The sequence below is a fragment of the Rhagoletis pomonella genome, unplaced genomic scaffold (assembly GCF_013731165.1).
Source record: "Rhagoletis pomonella isolate Grant_MI unplaced genomic scaffold, Rhpom_1.0 Rhpom_scaffold_00006, whole genome shotgun sequence".
Lineage (NCBI taxonomy): Eukaryota > Metazoa > Arthropoda > Insecta > Diptera > Tephritidae > Rhagoletis > Rhagoletis pomonella.
Window position 1 is genome coordinate 69,883,116 of NW_023458560.1, and position 16,629 is coordinate 69,899,744.

Genomic DNA, 16,629 nt, shown 5'->3' on the forward strand with positions numbered 1-16,629 from the left:
TCAAAATAACTATACAAATTGTGTAATTTCCATATACAAACATACTTCTGATTTCACGTTATCGATATACAAATTTAAAAACACAACATAATTAATTTTGTTTGGTAACCTCACTATTTACACAACAACAATTTCATTTGCAGATAAAATAGTGCACTTTTTACTTGGCATCCTATCATCATTAAATTAACGTATTAACAAAAAAAATGACGCTTCCGGAAATCTTTGGCTGTGGCTTCATCGCATTCGGTACACCATTAGCGATGTTTGTTTTCACAATAGCAAATGATTCCATACGAATAATTATCCTCATCGCTGCCGCCTTCTTTTGGCTACTAGCACTTCTGGCATCTGCCTTGCTGTGGTTTGCTCTGGTACCATTGAGAGATTACTTGTGGTTCGGTGTAACATTTTCAGTGCTATTTCAAGAAGGATTTCGCTACATTATCTATCGTATTCTGAGACGCACTGAACAAGGACTTCAAGCGGTATCTGATAATCCGGGTATAATCGAAAATAAGCATATTCTGGCTTATGTGTCCGGTCTTGGATTCGGTATAATATCTGGCATGTTTGCATTGGTCAATTTACTTGCGGATTTGGTGAGAAGACATTTAAAATTCTGGATATATGTATATATTTGCAATAATGATTGATCGATTTGGTTTATAGTCGGGTCCGGGTACTATGGGTCTTAAAGGCGGATCGGAAGTGTTCCTAATAACTTCGGCGATACAAGCTCTCGCAATGATCCTACTTCATACTTTCTGGAGTGTTATATTTTTCAATGCTTTTGATATCAATAACTACTTTCATATAGCTTACGTCATCAGCACGCATCTCTTCGTATCGCTAATAACATTACTCAACGCACAAGGGATGTACGCAGCCACATTATTGCCCACCTACATAATATTGTTAGCGTCAGCGGTTTTGGCATTTAAAGTAGCCGGAGGAAGCAAAATTTCGCTTGTTCGATTTGTAAAGTGTCAATGAGACGAGAAGATATCTGTATTAATCTATACTGATGTATTTAAACACTGTTGGCATTGACTATAAATGTAACTGCAATCAATTCATTTAGACTGCTGAGGCGACCAAGCTGCTAAACTAATTTTTAAGATGATCAACTTTACTCATTTATTTTCCGACTTTATTTCGATATGAAAAGACAGTGTTAATAACGTACAATAAAAGAAGCCATGATAATTCATATATGAGGTTAATATGTTTAATGCTTATGGAAAATACTGTGCTTTGCGCACTGTTATGCCGTAATCTGCAAGGGCGGGGGCCAAATCCTCCATAGTCAACGTGTATTTGCGATCTTTGGTTACCTTTGGTCCCTTTGTAAAAATTGAGAAGGCCTAAATATTTAAAAGATAAATTTATTGTCCCATTCTTACCGGTGTGTGAGTTCCTTGTGCAACGTTTTGGCTGTTGCAACGAGTTTTACATTGCTGCAGTGCATCATTGGCGACATCGGAAATAAACTTTTGAGTAGCTACCGATATCAAGCGCACAATGCGGGGATCATTTGATTCAAATCCGGCAGAATTTAGATAGCAAGCTGTCACTGCATCAGGCACTGTTGGTACATAATCCTCCAGTTGTAACATGAAATCGCTCAACTGTTGAACGACTGCACGTTCTTCTGGCATAGCTGTGGCACCTGAACCACCAGCAATCGAGCTGGACGAATGTGGACGGAAGATGCCGAAATTTGTGCCGATCATTTTAACTTGGTTTATAATTTAAGCAAATCTAGGTATCACAATAGTCTCCAATGTTTTCAATTCACTTGTTTACTTGACATTTCAGTTCAATTCATTTGTTTACATCAAATGTCAGTGCCAGTTTCAGTTATGCATGTTTACTTGTTCCAAATCCGTTCCGTCTTGAAAATAAAGGGACTACATGAAATATTTTGCAGAAAAACCAAAAAACAATTATCGACAAATTTCGATTCATCGACAAAAAAAAACTTTTCTGATTTTACATTCCTTAAGCTGCTACAAAACTATCGATCGAGGCTCATCAAAGTTGGGCTGGTATACAAGTTAACAGCTGATACACAGGGCTTGTTCGAGTCGGAATCACAACCGCAGTGTTGCGCGAATTATTAGCTTCGTTCCCCACGCTTTCCGGGCTGTTCCGGTAATTAGAGCGTAAAAATAAGTTACTCTCTTACAAGTGTCAAAAATGTGCCAACACGCGCCAAAAGCGCCCAGAGCGTGAGGCACGCAAAAAACCACATTTCGTGCCCGGATTCAACATATCAGCTCTAAACAATGATTTTACATGTGCGGGCTCGTGTGGAACAAACCTGTTAAAGTACCACGTTCGGTGTCAATTTCTAGTAACGTTTTATCATTTTGGAAGTTGCAACAGTCTTGTAAATTTTCATCAGCGCTGCAGTATTGCCGCTTTTGTTACGTGCCTCGAACAGGCCCACAATATTGTGGTGTGTGTATATTGATCATCTGAGTGTGGTTATCCTGATTTTTTTTTTAATTTTAACTAAAATTGTTAATCTTCCTCCATAAAAACTGGGCATTAATCACGTAACTTTGAAACGATACACTTTCAAACGATACTGACAAAATGACGTCGTCAAAACACTGATTTATGCATTTGTGTTGCTGTTACGTGTTACTGTTACTGCGCATCGGCGACCGAACTAAAAATGTTTTGATTTTACACAGACAGTGTGAGAGACTGTCTGTCTGTGCAGACATAAACTGCGTCAACATGGCAGCTAATATTCAAAAAGTTCGATTTTGGTTCAAATGTCCCTCAAACGGCTTGTCAAACCTGCAACCACGGCCACACAACTCAAATACCTTGAAGCAAAGGGATATTTCTTGCATGGTCGAGCCGCTTGTGTGGTGTATTTGTATAAACAATCGATAGTGCAAAACAAAATCGAGTGATTAAAAAAAATTACTATCGATAGTATAAACAGTGCAATAGATTTTACCCCAGAACTAATTCCTTGTATAAATTGTCGAATACCTGCAGAAAATAATAACAAAAAACATTTTTCCCCGTGTTTACCAAAGGCATTGGCATTTTCTTACAAAATGGTAATTGGCAACGAAGAGAATTCACCCTCTCCAGCATCACCTCCGGTAGATCAGGAAGACTCTCCACCATTGCCAGCCCCAGTAGGTGAAGCATTGGGCGAGTTGCTGGAACAATTGGAGGATTATATCCCAACTGTACCAGATGCCCTTACCGCAAGATATTTGAACCAGGCAGGATTTGAGACAATGGATCCTCGTATTGTGCGTATAATTTCAGTGGCAGCGCAGAAATTCATTTCCGACATTGCCAATGACGCATTGCAGCACTGCAAAACCCGAACAAGCAGCCAACACTCTGGTGGTCATGGTTCAAACAAGGTAAGTTGTCTGGCAACATAAAAATTAAAGATTGTGTTGCAATCCAATTTCACTTCTAGGATAAGAAGCCGAATAAGGATCGACGATATACTTTGGCCGTCGAAGATCTAACACCAGCTTTGGCCGATCATGGCATTACAATGCGAAAACCACAATACTTTGTGTAAACCACATCAATAAAACTTTCATCTGGTAGAGCATCAACATCGTGCAATGAACCTTTAAAATTATTGGCTTTTATGGAATTATTGAAATTATTTAATCTCTCCCAAAACGTCTAATTGGGTTTTTTTTTTTTAATTTTCAAAATACGTAGAGTACTAACGTAGATAAATTTAATAAGTGCTTTTTTATTTACGTGTTTTCATTATTTAAATTTTTTATTTTTTCTTATAAGCAGATCACTTTGGGGATAAATGCATAGAACTAATCACCTGCGCGTTATTTTCAAAACATACAGATATTCCCCTGGTATCCGCCTCTCCATAACCTTAATTGCAATAAAACCTAAACTAGTCAAATCTTGCATCAATTCGTCCGGCTTGTTTTCGCGAAGTGTCAGTAAATAGAAGACTCCTTTAACAGATAGAATACCATCCAGACTCTTAATCAACTCATCAACAACACGTCGACCAAGTAATCCGCCTGCCCATGAGTATACAAGATTACTTGGCTTTTGCGATTCGGCAAGTGATTGATATTTGAACTCTTCGTCTGTGGTTACAACATAAGGCGGATTGAATATAAGTAAATCTATACACTTTTCTCGTAGAGCGTCCAACAAGTTACAATTTATGCTATCGACATGCGTGCCATTGCGATTCGCTGTTCGCCTCGTCACTTTACATGCATATGAATTGATGTCGGTAGCCAAGCAAAGCGTTTTATTCAATTTCTTAGACAATGCTGTTACAATTATTCCACTACCGGGTCCAATTTCCAAACAAACTCGAGGTTGTAAGCCTTCGAGGTATGGGAGATCAGCTTCTAAGGCATCCAGCAATAGAAACGAATCTTCTGCAGGCTCATATACCTGCTCGTAATCGGGCGCTGTTAAGTGGTCTGTGTAGGGTGTTTCCATCTTCACTTTTCTAAGAAATGTTTGTGCTTATAGCTGAATCCAACAGAGCTTGCCTACGCCGCTGCTCCTTCTCGATTAGTTTGTACAAGCCAGCCAAACGATCCTGACTTGTGCTAAGAATATTTGTTATAACTGTTACCTTGTGCTTCACGTTTATTAACTCCTTGACCTTGCTCGAAAATTCTGGAATATTATGCTGTGCTTTTTCAATTTCAACCAATTGCTCTGAAAGTGCATCCAACTGTTTCTTCAATTCTATTTGTGAAGCCCTAGTGGCTTGGATATGTTCATCTAATTTTTCCACCGATGGCTTGAACAAGTTTACAATACCTTCTGCCAAGATATCTCGAGTAGGATTGGTGCAGAAATTTTCTGTATTCTCATCTAGTGATGTTACAGTGCTATCCGAGTCTTTATCCATTGTTGGATTGATAAATATTAACAAATACTTATATTTCCACAAACTTTTGTGATTTCCATATCGAATACGTGTGAGGAAAAAACAAATACGGCCGTGTGATTGACCAAATTGGATTTATAGAAATCACAGGGTGTTTGTGAGTAAAAAAAATCTAATGCAAACAACGTTTTGGATCCAAGTGTCCGGCCACCATCAACTCTACAACCAAAAAAAAAACAACGTTTTGGTAAAAAAAACTAGGATTCAACGCCTATGCTGTTTTTTTTAAATTAATTCCACAATAGAATTGCTTTGTAAAATTTATAGACCAATTATAACAAAATCCCATTGTAGAATTAATTCTTCTAGACATAGTGGTACCCCCTTTGTTTCATTTCCCTTATTTCATTTCAATATTTGGTGTGAAATGAAAACGACAAAAATGCGTATTGGTGATATTTTAAACCACTCTGTGTGTATTGGCAATTGAAAAATACGCCATTGTACAATTTTATACACAAAAACCAGAAGGACAGGATAAGCTACGCATTTGTGAAATGTAAGTTATTTTTTGCAACTTTGATTTGATTAACTAGTTGTATTATTTGCATATAAAGGGGACGTCACAAAAACGCCGCACAGGAAGCCATTATGATAAACTTCATGCAACAGTACCCCGGAATTGCGTGTGGTACGATTCAGTGTAAACAAAAGCGGAACGCGTTATGGGAAGCTCTTGCAGAAAAGCTGAATAGCCGGGGACCACCAAAGAAACCAATGCAGCGGTGGAAGAAGGTTATTAATCCATTCACATATGTACATAAATATATACATACATATATGTGTAGCGAGATCTTTTTTATGGTTATTTAGGTTTGGATAGATTGGCGCGCAGCAGTAAGAAGAAAGATCATGTTTGAAAAAATTGAAGCCAACGCATCAGTCGCACAGGACGACGAAACATTATATAAAAAGACTACATTATCGCCTGCCGAAGGTGAATTAGCTCGTATATGTAAGCTTTTTGAAGCTGATGTCGACGTTGATAACAGCTCAGACGTGCAAGAAGATTCGAGTCCGATCTCTGAGGGCACCGACACAATTGTCAAAGACGAGTTAGTGTTCGACGAGGAAGATGATGAAAATTCAAAAGATTATGATGTTGCTGTTGCAGCTTGTGAGGATAGAAGTAATGAGAAGTCCACAGAGGCCGAAAACATAAGTGTGCGAGATTTCGCTCAATGTCCAACTTCAAGTGGACTAAACATTAAAGTAGATAGTAGTGAGGATAAGGTTGAAATTAAAAAGCGCAAAATTGATGCAACAACAACAGAAGAAAGTGATGACTTAATCAAGATTTTAAGACAGCAAGCAACTGTGATAAGTACGATTACGAAGTTTCTTACAGAAAACGTAAATTTGCAAACCGAAAATTTCCGGGTTATGAATGAAATAAGACAGGGCCTAAAGGAAGTTTGTAAGTCAATAAAAACACTCAGTGACGTTACGAATGATAATCTAAAGGAGCAACGCCGACACAACTATGAAATAGAGAAGCTGCAAAGAGAAGAGGTCTTATTAGCAAAACAACAACTAGAACTGGAAGAATTGAAGGTATTTGGAAATAGAATGCACGAGTAATTTCTACAGTATTTTGATAAATTCTTTTAACTTTCTGTAAGTCATAAGTCTGGATTTTCATTTGTTTCATTATTTCGGCAATATGAATAGTCTTTGCCTTACTATGTATGTATTTAATTTTCATTTAAAGTTACGAATGTTAACATCATTCCCCTTAAGTCGTATTAATTTTAATGAAATAAAATAGAAATTTTACATATAATCTTATGTTTAAGGCAGTATCTGCTCTATTATAGGTGAATATCTATTGTTAAATATACTGAACGTTGTAGCAGAAAGGCGCAGCATCAAAGTTCGCATAAGAATCAATTTTAAGTCCAAAACAACATACCGGCATTATTAATTTTTTATTATTTTATAATTTAAAGTTATACTGTTAAGTTTGAACGCAATGAAAATCGAAGGTTCCTTTCCGTCTCCTTTTTTATGAATATGCCGTCGTTTAAGAGTGCAAAACCGGGAACCGTGGTTCTACAAAAGAGAAATAATACAGTTTTTACTCTAGGTAAAATTTGAGCAACCTCACATATGATGTCTTGCATTATCTTGATACGCGGTTTTGTACTATAAACGCCGATATTTTAATTAAATTTTTATGAACATACATACAAAATGTAAATGCAAATTTTTTTTTAGATTTTTCAGAGATATTATAATGCATTAGGTCCATTTTAGTACCACCAAATTTTTAATCAGGTTTTTATTGTTATAAAAATATGAATTAAAATAAAATAGGTACGTATGTACATACAATTCATTAACAAAAACAGAGTAAAATATCGGTTGTTAGTTTATATGTAGTTTGCCCTTCTTTCAACTTCGTTATTTACTACATCCGTTGTGGCATTGTGTCCACCAATTTTTTCGTAACATCAGACACCGATTTTAAATTTTTGAATAAAAATAAATAATTCGATCTTTAACATTTAAAAGCAATTCCCATGAAAAAATATTACCGACATGAAAGGAAATAACTCTCCGAGAAATGTAGTCGGTTGGTCGTGCGGGAGTCGATATATTTCAAAAATCTGCACCTATGGTTTGATTTACTTAGAAAACACAGCAGTCTCTAACGTTAGAGAAATTTGGATTTCTACATTAGATGACTAGGGTAATTCTTTAATCGTTCTCGAGTCGATGAGATTAGAGAAACAACGCAAATTCAAATAAATGTAAATAAGCAATATTCCAAATGAATGAATCATAAATTATTTCAAGTTCAAATAATTAATTATTATTTTATTGCAAATACATTAAATACAAACTTTACAAACAGCGTTTTGTTTAATGAAGCAGAACAATAGTTTGAAATTCACATTTGAATATCACATTAGAGATCAACATTAGAGTACGATCAAAGAATTAATATTTTTTCGAGTCGAGAACTATGTCCCATTTTTGTTGAGATCGCTATGATTCTCGATAGTTTCTCGAGTCGTTCTCTAACGTTTGTGATTGGAGAATGTGGCTACTTCTCCAATCATTCTCTAATCGATAACTAACGTCAATGTTTGCTGGGTTAGTTTAAATATAGGGTGGTATTCGGTTTGTTCCACACGAGACCCCCCGCGGGTGACCTAAACAGCCCAGAAAGCATTCCTCACGCAATAGAAATGGGTAATAGCGAGCGAATACCTTCCACTTTGGGATCGTAAATGTCTTCTTCTTCGTGCCCCAAACAGCCAGGACCTTTTTCCGGGCAGAAATGTGCGACAAGTCAATTTGAAATAACAGGTTTGTTCCACACGCTTTCCGGGCTGTAATTAGAGCGTCAAAAAAAAGTTACTCTCTCACAAGTTTCATGAGTAGCTCTAAATGCTACTCTAAACGTACATTTATCTATATACAAAATTCGTCGCCTAAATGCAACTAAATTCAACTCCATTTCTGCATTCTAAATGCTAAAAGCAACCCTGTGATCTTCAAAACTTTTCCACGATTCGAACATGGTTTAATGCAAGGCGTATTTAACAAGGTGGTGTTGGCTGTATATAAGTAAAAAATTACACTAACAAATTATACGCTGATGTCCATACTGTCATTGGTATCACTTACAACAAACACATCATTTTGACGTAATGGCCTCCACGTCGAAAAACCCAGCTGTCGCCCCAACACCACCTTGTTTAATACACCTTGGTTTAATGAGAAAAAGTGGCAATATTGTTCTTTTCGCGTATACAGTTGCTAGCTGCGTTTCAGTGATCGCCGATTGAGATTTCATTTATTAACTTGCTTTGTACATTATTTGGAAAAAGAAAAGTTGCGCAAACTCAACATCGATATGATACTGATAGAAATCTGGCTCAATTGTTGTTTTTTTTTCTATTTAGTTAAGGACAAATGAATATATGTATACACAAACAAATTTTCTTTTATGGCTGTTAAATGTAGTATTCTTCTTTTTATGGGCGCTGTAACCGCCTATTTAAGCGATTTTGCCCGAGTCCAGAACAGCACGCCAGTCGTTTCTCTTCTGTGCCAACTGACGTCAATTGAAAATGCTAAATGAAACCACGTCCTTCTCCTTTTCTAAGATTTTTAGATTTTCTGGACGAAAAATGTTTTTTTTTTAGTTTTTAAAATACTTAAAAATTAAAAAGGTGCCGTCTGCGCAAAATAGTTTGTTCGGAAAGAAATATGTAGTAAAATTTTCCGTGGAAGATTTTCTTTTTGAGATCCTATAAAAAAAAAGCATTTCAGTGGCCGCTGCAGAAATTATAATTCGTGAAATTTTATTAAGGGTCTTCTTAGACAATAGTTTTATGTATATGATTAACGCAAACGTCGACAGAAAGAAAAATATCTTACCCCACGTCTCCACCTTCTAATAAATGTATTTTAACATCTGTCAAATTTCTGTTTTAACTTTGTCCCATTTTCTCATGTGGGCAACTTGCTGTCTTTAACATTTCATTTTCAAAAGTGTTCCAAGTCAATCAGATCGACCTATCCAGTGTAAATGGCGCGGTAAAATGAAAATTCAGCTGTCATACTACGAAATGACACTTGATGATAAGACAGCGAGACAGATATGGCTTTACAGTGGAAATTTGAGGTCTCCACCTGACATTTCTGTCGTAACACAGCTGGAAGGTGAAGACGTGGAGTAAGGATTATAGTCATTTTGGTCATATCAAAATCGTTTACGTTTTGAGTAACGCCCGAACATAAATTGCGAGGGAAAGTACACCGCCATTAATTGGAGTTCAATTTTCCACAATTTGTTCTCATTAGTACCTACTGCCCTCCCTTATACTAAAAAAAAAAAATGTTTAATTATAAGTTTTTTGTCAATAAGAAAATCAAAAGAAATGTAAACCATATCGTCGTTTAAAGTACAAAACCGCGTAGCGCGTACATGAATTATATAAATTATTTTCTAGAGAGTAAAAACACTCATATTTCAAAATGGTTCTCTTTATTATAAAGCTAATATTCTTAAAACTTATAATATTTTCACTAAACTAAGTATAGTAATGGCCTTTTTTAAAGTGGTTAAATTTGACATATTCTAATATATACTAAACATATTTAAGTCCTTCTTGATGAAATAAAAAATTATTTCTTGTTAAGTTTACATACACGTAAGCAATTAAATGCTCTCTTTCTGTATACATATGTAGGTTGCATTAACAGCTCTCTGTTAAGAGTAAATAGTTTACATATGTATGTAGGGGCGTAAGTACAAAAAGATATATATGTATACGTACGTATGTACAAATGTATATAAACATTTGTGTGAATTTGAGTTTGCGTGCATATCGATTGACAATCCACATAATTTTTCGATATACACATAAATATACAAATGTACGTATACTTCTATCGGTTCGATCGAAGCTTTTTTTCAATTCTTTATCGTTTGGTTTTGGTATTCGTTAATTCACAAAGGCCCTAACCAATACTTTTTTCGAAACTGCGTTTTTCACAGATTTTCCAAGGATATTTTAAAATACACCTTCACTAAAAATTTTAAAGTGTTAATACCAAAAACAACGGAGTTATGCCACTTTTTAAAACGTCCTATACTTATACATGATTTGATTTTTATGTTGTTTTTTGTTTCTCCTGTAAAATAAAAAAATTGTTGGTTAAGGCCTTTGTGAATTAAGGTCACGATAAGTAGTATACGACACACACTACCCTATGCGTAGGAAAACAATTGTGGTTATACGGCGAAAAGCATACAGTTTTGTACCAATTGAGGGTTGTTTATTGTTATATGTATTTGAATTTCTTGTTGTATATAGGTACATACATATCGCTTAATTATTTAAAGACTGTCACAACTCAAAAACGAGATTTTTTGGGCAAACGATGCTAAATTACTGGAGGAATAATTCTTATGGTGATTTGGTTTCTTCCAAAAAATGTTGCCCATTCCCGGTGCAAAAATTTGTTTGATGTTACACTCAACCCTGTAAAAGGAGATGTTTTAGCCTTCTTGTTTTAAACAACCATCTGATTTTCATGGCAACCATCTCCCCTAACAAAGCTTCACAGGGCAAAGAATTTGCCATTTTTGCCTTACAAGAGAGTGGCATTTTAAAAAACGGCAATTTTTGGTTGAAACGAAATCCCCATTAGGTTTATAGTGTTTTGTACGACTACGATGGCGCTACATATTGTGTTATGGTTTACTGTTCGCCGCGCAGATCTCTAAATCTTTATTCTTCGGCGTATAGTGTACACGGTAATGTGTCGAAAAAATTCACCAACTAATATTTGTCTAGAGCGTACGACGTACTTTTCAGCGTTACTCTCTCGCTATGAGTGAATTTTTATTTTCTGACAGTTTGACTAATTTTAGTCCGAGGAATACGGTATTGGACCTCAAGATTGCGCCCATCAGAGAAGATTTTTGAGAATAATTTTTGTGTGACGTCACACTGGTGCATTTTATATAAAGATATAGTGCTTAAAATAAGGCCAATTCAAAGCTTTGTTTCAAGAAGTGGGTTTCGACCGGAAGTGAAACTGAGCGGAAGTAATTTTTTTTAAATTACACATGTATGTTTTTACTTCAGATTCGGATTCTAGGGACAAAAATACGCAACTTTTGTTGAAGAACTTATTGTTGCCAATCAAAAACAAACCGGGTGCAACAACAATTGTATGAAATGAGGGAATCGTGTGCCTGCACATGATTTGATTTGGACAGCTTCTTTATTGTGCGCCAATTCAGCACAATAAAAATATGCCACATTGGTGCATTTGGAGCAATCGTGTGATTCCAGCATTATATATATGTACATATATGCATCATAATATAATTGATTGAAGATTTCTAAAGGGTAATATTTTTGTGAAATATACAAAGAATTTCGAAGCCTCGATGGCACGGTTAAATATTAACCGATTTCAAAATAAAAATACGGTTCTTCGAGATGACTGGAAAACAAATAGTTCGGACCAGCCTAATGCACGTACACACATACATCCATACATATATACTAATACTTATGTATATGTACATACTCTACATGCAACATGCATTTGTAGTATGTATGTATGTATGTACATGGGCATACATATCTACATACATAATACAAATATACATATGTACCTCGAAAATATGGTTATAAGTTTTATGTTATACATATTTTTAAGTAACCTTTCGCATGTATGTATACACATACATACATATGCACCTATGTATTTGAAAGTGGTATACTTAAGTATGTATTAAGAATTCTCTCCGATTTGTGAGTGGGTTCGTGAGTATTTATGTAATTCGTTTCGTTTTGTTAGTGCCCACTGTTAATAAGTATATGCCTAAAATCTTTGCTCGAATAAAAGTTTATTTTTATTTTTATGAGTTTCGAATATATTAGGGTGGCGTCGAATAAATTTGCCCACTTCAAATTGACGATAAGTTTTGAAGCAGTTGCCCCGTTCATTCGATTTTATTTGTTTGCTTTTGGTAGTGTCTAACAGCACCAACTTTTGAAGCGACATTTTTCTCGATAATATATTTCCTTTCAGGATGCTAGAAAAATTCCTCAAATCGTATGTCTCGTTGTCCATTATGCAACATTTATCAATTTTGGTATACAAATAAAATTGCTTTAAAAAATTGTATTAGAACGTTGAGCCCTAGCTCAGTGCAATGGAGGGCATATAGTCTGAGTGCTGTTGTCTGGACGCAGTCACAAAACAACTGGGTTCCGAAAAAAATTTGGAGAGAAACCGGTTTCGGCGTTGCGCCATCTTCAGTGTCATTTTTCGTTCAGTCTCCAAACCAAATTTGACAAGGGATGACGGAAATTCGTTCCAAAATACATCATACAAAAATATATCCTTATTTTTTAATCTTGAAATCAAAAAATATTTAGAGGTCGCTCAAAGCGCCCAAAGTTTTCCATGTATTTTATATGGGGAAAAAAACAATTTTTCGTAGAAATGGTATAGAATAGTTAAAAATCAATATTTTTCTACCAGAAAACTCTGCTTATCTGCAGGAGATTCCCAATAATAATACCCAATTGTTTATTTAACCATTTTTTCATTGCAACTATAATTTATAGGTCCACCAAAAACCCACAAAAAACCCGAAAAATGCAAGGGGGGCGACCAATAAAAAATCGTTAGTATTAAAAAATGGTTAAATAAACAATTGGGTATTATTATTGAAAGACTCCTGAAGATAACCAGAGTTTTGCGATCGAAAAATATTGACTTTCAAGAATTCTATACCATTTCTACGAAACAATTTATTTTTCCCATATAAAAAATACATGGAAAACTTTAAGCGGTATACTTTTTTCGATATAAGGGGTATACTTTTTTCGATATAGAACAATCCGAGGGGGTGAGAGCATTACAATTCCGACTTTACTGTTTTTGGGCCACCTTAATGTACATAGTACAAATCAGGGAAGCCAACTCAGTTTGCGTGGAGAATCGGCAAATGGCTAAAAATTATCGTTGATTTTTTAGAACTTTCCTTGTCCCATTTGCTTTTATATAACGAATAAACACCATTTATTTGTATATGGAATAAAACTGCAACACCTTCGGCAAAAAAAAAATGTAGAACGAAAATTTTTGGGCGCTTGAACTTGCACTTTTTTTATACTAGAATTGAGTGGGCTACAAAACTACACACTCAAAATTTGTCTAGAAAATCGAATTAAAAAGCTCGACATTTTTATGAGAGGTTGTCATTTTTTTTAATTTTGCACAAAGTTTTAAACTTAGATTTATACGGTTTTTGTTAAAGAAAGAACTATATTTTGATAAAAAAAAGTAACTCATATTAAATAACAAAAAAACAATAATTATTGTGAAAACTTGTCAAAATTTGGTGCACCTGCAATAATTTTTTCGACCACTGTATGTATGTAAATATTATATAAACATTATTTATTCTTTATTTGTTAACTAACTTTATTAAAGTTTGGTTTGGTTTATGAATATATAGATTAATTACATTTGAAAATGAAATAAACAGAAAGGCCAGCAATATATCAAAATGCATAAACATTGTTTTTTTGTAAATAAGAATTTTACGAAATTTCTGGCAAAATCGGAGAATTTCATTGTCGAACTCGTGGAATTCTCAAAAATGAGTTGGCTACTTCTACCGAACTTGGTTCAATTATGTATTTCATTTAGTCTAACTGAAGATATTATCGAAAGTTTTACACAAAGCGCAAGTTTGAATTATCTGCGACTTACCGTTGATTTAAAAAATTTTTTTTTGGTTTAAGGTGTTACTCATATTTCCCATAAAAAAATCGTCGAACATACTTCGTATGGAAGAAATGACTGGCATCTCAACAAAAAAAAATATGCCAAATCAACGTTAAGTCCGAGGCACTTTAAACTTGCACTTTATTGTACAAAAACTGCATACTCGAAATTTTTACGAAAGTTTGTTGATGTTTTTTAATGTTGTACAAAGGTTTAAACTTGGATTTATACCAGCTTTCGTTGAAGAATAAACTGAATTTGTATCAAAAAATAATTAAAATTAAAAAATAATAAAATAAATAGTCAAATCTTGTCAACATGTGAGTGTCGTATAGTTATGACAAGCACTATATATTTAAGACCAAAAAAAAACATTTAGGTTTGAGTTCAACATGAGATTAAGTTGAGAACTAAGGCATTTCTCAAATCTCCAACATTGTTTCTCAACAGTACCTCAAGTGGAGGATCAAAGCGTTCTCAACAAAAAGGGCATTTTTCTTTGCATGAAAAAAGGACTGTTTCTCAAGTTGAGAAAATGCTAGTTCTTAGCTTGAACTCCAATGTAATTCTTCAATTGGTCTCAAACATATCATTGAAATAGTAAAATACCTTATAGTTGATTGAAACGACATATATAGATGAATTTAAATATTAATTTTTAATTTTATTACTCCTTTTGTACTATGTAGTTAATCAATATCGTATTACAATAATTCACTTCACAGTTTACAGTCCGACAGTAATTTTGCCACTTGATTCACTTCGCGTTTTATTTTCTTTCAAGATTATTTGAGGATACTTTGAAGATTATTTACTTTTTGTTGGTAATTTTCCTCTTTATATAGCTTTCGTTTTTCACTTGATAATTGAAAATTCGTTTCTCTCTCACTTTTTACGAATGACTTTGGATATCAACTTGAGACCTATGAATTTCTCCAAGGTTGGTGAATTATTTTTTTTGATGTTTATTGGTAATATGGGTCGATTATCGATAGCAACCGAACTTCAATTGCGTTGCTAGTTGCCGTAACCATATTACAGATGGCAACTGGCAACTCGTCAACTAGCAACTGCAGCTCACTAATTTACGACTTACGCAATGAGGCTGATACTATCGAAAATATTCTTTCAAAATTTTGCCTAGGAATGTGAAGCTGATAGCACAGCACCCCTTTGTGCTATGTTATGCGTTGTTTGTTCAAGACATTTTGATTATTTTTGCAAAACTTTCAAAGGCGAAAGCAAAGAGAATAAAAAAAGAGAATACAAAAATTTCCTGCTGCGAATTTTCAGAGCTACATATGTATATATTTTTAATATTCATCTCAAAATCGTACTAAAGAGTTTTACGTAGTAGAAAAGTATGTATATTGTGAACGAAATCGCATCAAAAAAGTACAACTATCTTATTACATTAAACGAGAAATTCTTATATATATATATATATATATATATATATATATACATTATCTCCGAGAAGACTCTATAAGTTATGCCACCTATTCGAAATTAGTTACAAATTAATTAAAACATCATAATATGGGCACTAAATCGAAGGTAATTCAAAAATATTTTTAATAGGGTTGCCACCTATTTTGAATTGCATACTTATTTAATTTTTTATTTAGAAAAAAGGTAGAATATTACTATTCATGTGCACCAAGATGAGGATCTTAGAAAATTCTTCCCTATATACAAAATGGTAACCCTTAGGATAGTAGTATAAGGTTGCCACTTATTTTCGATTCCACACAATTTATCTAAAACATCGCAATATGGATATCAAATGAAAGGTATTGTTGAGGACTTTGGTCAGAAACTATTTTCGATCAAAAAACTTATTTTGTTAATTTAAATCAGCATTTTTTTTTTTTGTATACATAGTACTATTCATTCCAGCATATTTCGGAATAGGGTTGCCACCACTAAATTTTTGAGTAAGTAATTTACTTGATAGATATCGAAATAAAATGTTTTTTTTCAAAAATATTTTTTAAGGCTATCCAAATTACCAGTATTTCATATCCAAACCTTGAAAACTTTAAAAAGTATATCACCTCCGGGCAAAGCTCGGTCAATCTGGTACTATCAAAAATGCCAACACTGGAACCAACCTAATTTTTCACCTAGTTCACGTTCATGCTGCGTATTCATAAATGCATGTGTGAGTTTTCCTCATTTTCTAACCTGCAACTAATATGTAATATGAATGATCTCTGAGCCCATACATTTAGCATTTCCATAACACAAGTAGATTAGTTAGTAACTTTGTTTATTTAAGGTATATATTTATGTACATATGTATATTCTCATACACGTTGTTTTCTTTACAGACTTTTAAGGTTTTTTTTTTTTTTGTTTTCGGTATACATAAAAAGTTGGTATACTTTTGGTTTAAAATGCAT

General features: G+C 34.3%; 6 protein-coding genes across 8 annotated transcripts; 3 read left to right on the forward strand and 3 right to left on the reverse strand.

Annotated features, from left to right (window-relative positions):
• Nucleotides 1–112: 112 nt before the first annotated feature.
• On the forward strand, nt 113–1,213 carry LOC118741216 (gamma-secretase subunit Aph-1). 2 transcript variants are annotated; one of them, XM_036473124.1, is made up of 3 exons: nt 113–249; nt 340–602; nt 673–1,213. In XM_036473124.1, the coding sequence occupies exons 1-3, from the start codon at nt 207–209 to the stop codon at nt 994–996; spliced, it is 630 nt and encodes a 209-aa protein (XP_036329017.1). In that variant the 5' UTR covers nt 113–206; the 3' UTR covers nt 997–1,213. The 2 variants fall into 2 exon arrangements, with proteins under 2 accessions (XP_036329017.1, XP_036329016.1); XM_036473123.1 differs by having other exon boundaries at nt 113–602.
• On the reverse strand, nt 1,137–2,165 carry LOC118741218 (transcription initiation factor TFIID subunit 10b-like). Of its 2 annotated transcripts, XM_036473126.1 has the most exons (3): nt 2,000–2,165; nt 1,407–1,897; nt 1,137–1,346 (listed from the first exon to the last, which is right to left on the reverse strand). In XM_036473126.1, exons 2-3 carry the CDS (start codon nt 1,734–1,736, stop codon nt 1,239–1,241), a joined length of 438 nt encoding a protein of 145 aa, XP_036329019.1. In that variant the 5' UTR covers nt 1,737–1,897; nt 2,000–2,165; the 3' UTR covers nt 1,137–1,238. The 2 variants fall into 2 exon arrangements, with proteins under 2 accessions (XP_036329019.1, XP_036329018.1); XM_036473125.1 differs by lacking the exon at nt 2,000–2,165 and having other exon boundaries at nt 1,407–1,986.
• A 796-nt stretch (nt 2,166–2,961) lies between these two features.
• Nucleotides 2,962–3,631, forward strand: LOC118741220 (transcription initiation factor TFIID subunit 10-like). Its single transcript, XM_036473129.1, has 2 exons — nt 2,962–3,404; nt 3,464–3,631. Exons 1-2 carry the CDS (start codon nt 3,084–3,086, stop codon nt 3,569–3,571), a joined length of 429 nt encoding a protein of 142 aa, XP_036329022.1. The 5' UTR covers nt 2,962–3,083; the 3' UTR covers nt 3,572–3,631.
• Nucleotides 3,632–3,734: 103 nt separating this feature from the next.
• LOC118741219 (methyltransferase N6AMT1-like) lies at nt 3,735–4,546 on the reverse strand. Its single transcript, XM_036473127.1, has one exon. It carries the CDS (start codon nt 4,483–4,485, stop codon nt 3,835–3,837), a length of 651 nt encoding a protein of 216 aa, XP_036329020.1. The 5' UTR covers nt 4,486–4,546; the 3' UTR covers nt 3,735–3,834.
• On the reverse strand, nt 4,446–5,092 carry LOC118741221 (SNAPIN protein homolog). Its single transcript, XM_036473130.1, has one exon. The coding sequence runs from the start codon at nt 4,904–4,906 to the stop codon at nt 4,496–4,498; it is 411 nt and encodes a 136-aa protein (XP_036329023.1). The 5' UTR covers nt 4,907–5,092; the 3' UTR covers nt 4,446–4,495.
• A 95-nt stretch (nt 5,093–5,187) lies between these two features.
• On the forward strand, nt 5,188–6,906 carry LOC118741745. Its single transcript, XM_036473718.1, has 3 exons — nt 5,188–5,444; nt 5,503–5,680; nt 5,759–6,906. Coding segments are annotated over exons 1-3 (948 nt in total). The 5' UTR covers nt 5,188–5,442; the 3' UTR covers nt 6,527–6,906.
• Nucleotides 6,907–16,629: the final 9,723 nt, after the last annotated feature.

What these genes read in the sequence shown, in the direction of transcription:
- LOC118741218 (XM_036473126.1), bottom strand. Translation starts at nt 1,736, where the DNA reads ATGATCGGCACAAATTTCGGCATCTTCCGTCCACATTCGTCCAGCTCG. An exon ending in CACAAGGAACTCACACACCG is followed by an intron (nt 1,347 to 1,406) that starts GTAAGAATGGGA and finishes ATTTTTACAAAG; the next exon opens with GGACCAAAGGTAACCAAAGA.
- LOC118741745 (XM_036473718.1), top strand. An exon ending in CAATGCAGCGGTGGAAGAAG is followed by an intron (nt 5,681 to 5,758) that starts GTTATTAATCCA and finishes ATGGTTATTTAG; the next exon opens with GTTTGGATAGATTGGCGCGC.
- LOC118741220 (XM_036473129.1), top strand. Translation starts at nt 3,084, where the DNA reads ATGGTAATTGGCAACGAAGAGAATTCACCCTCTCCAGCATCACCTCCG. An exon ending in GTGGTCATGGTTCAAACAAG is followed by an intron (nt 3,405 to 3,463) that starts GTAAGTTGTCTG and finishes TTTCACTTCTAG; the next exon opens with GATAAGAAGCCGAATAAGGA.
- LOC118741219 (XM_036473127.1), bottom strand. Translation starts at nt 4,485, where the DNA reads ATGGAAACACCCTACACAGACCACTTAACAGCGCCCGATTACGAGCAG.
- LOC118741221 (XM_036473130.1), bottom strand. Translation starts at nt 4,906, where the DNA reads ATGGATAAAGACTCGGATAGCACTGTAACATCACTAGATGAGAATACA.
- LOC118741216 (XM_036473123.1), top strand. Translation starts at nt 207, where the DNA reads ATGACGCTTCCGGAAATCTTTGGCTGTGGCTTCATCGCATTCGGTACA. An exon ending in TCAATTTACTTGCGGATTTG is followed by an intron (nt 603 to 672) that starts GTGAGAAGACAT and finishes TTTGGTTTATAG; the next exon opens with TCGGGTCCGGGTACTATGGG.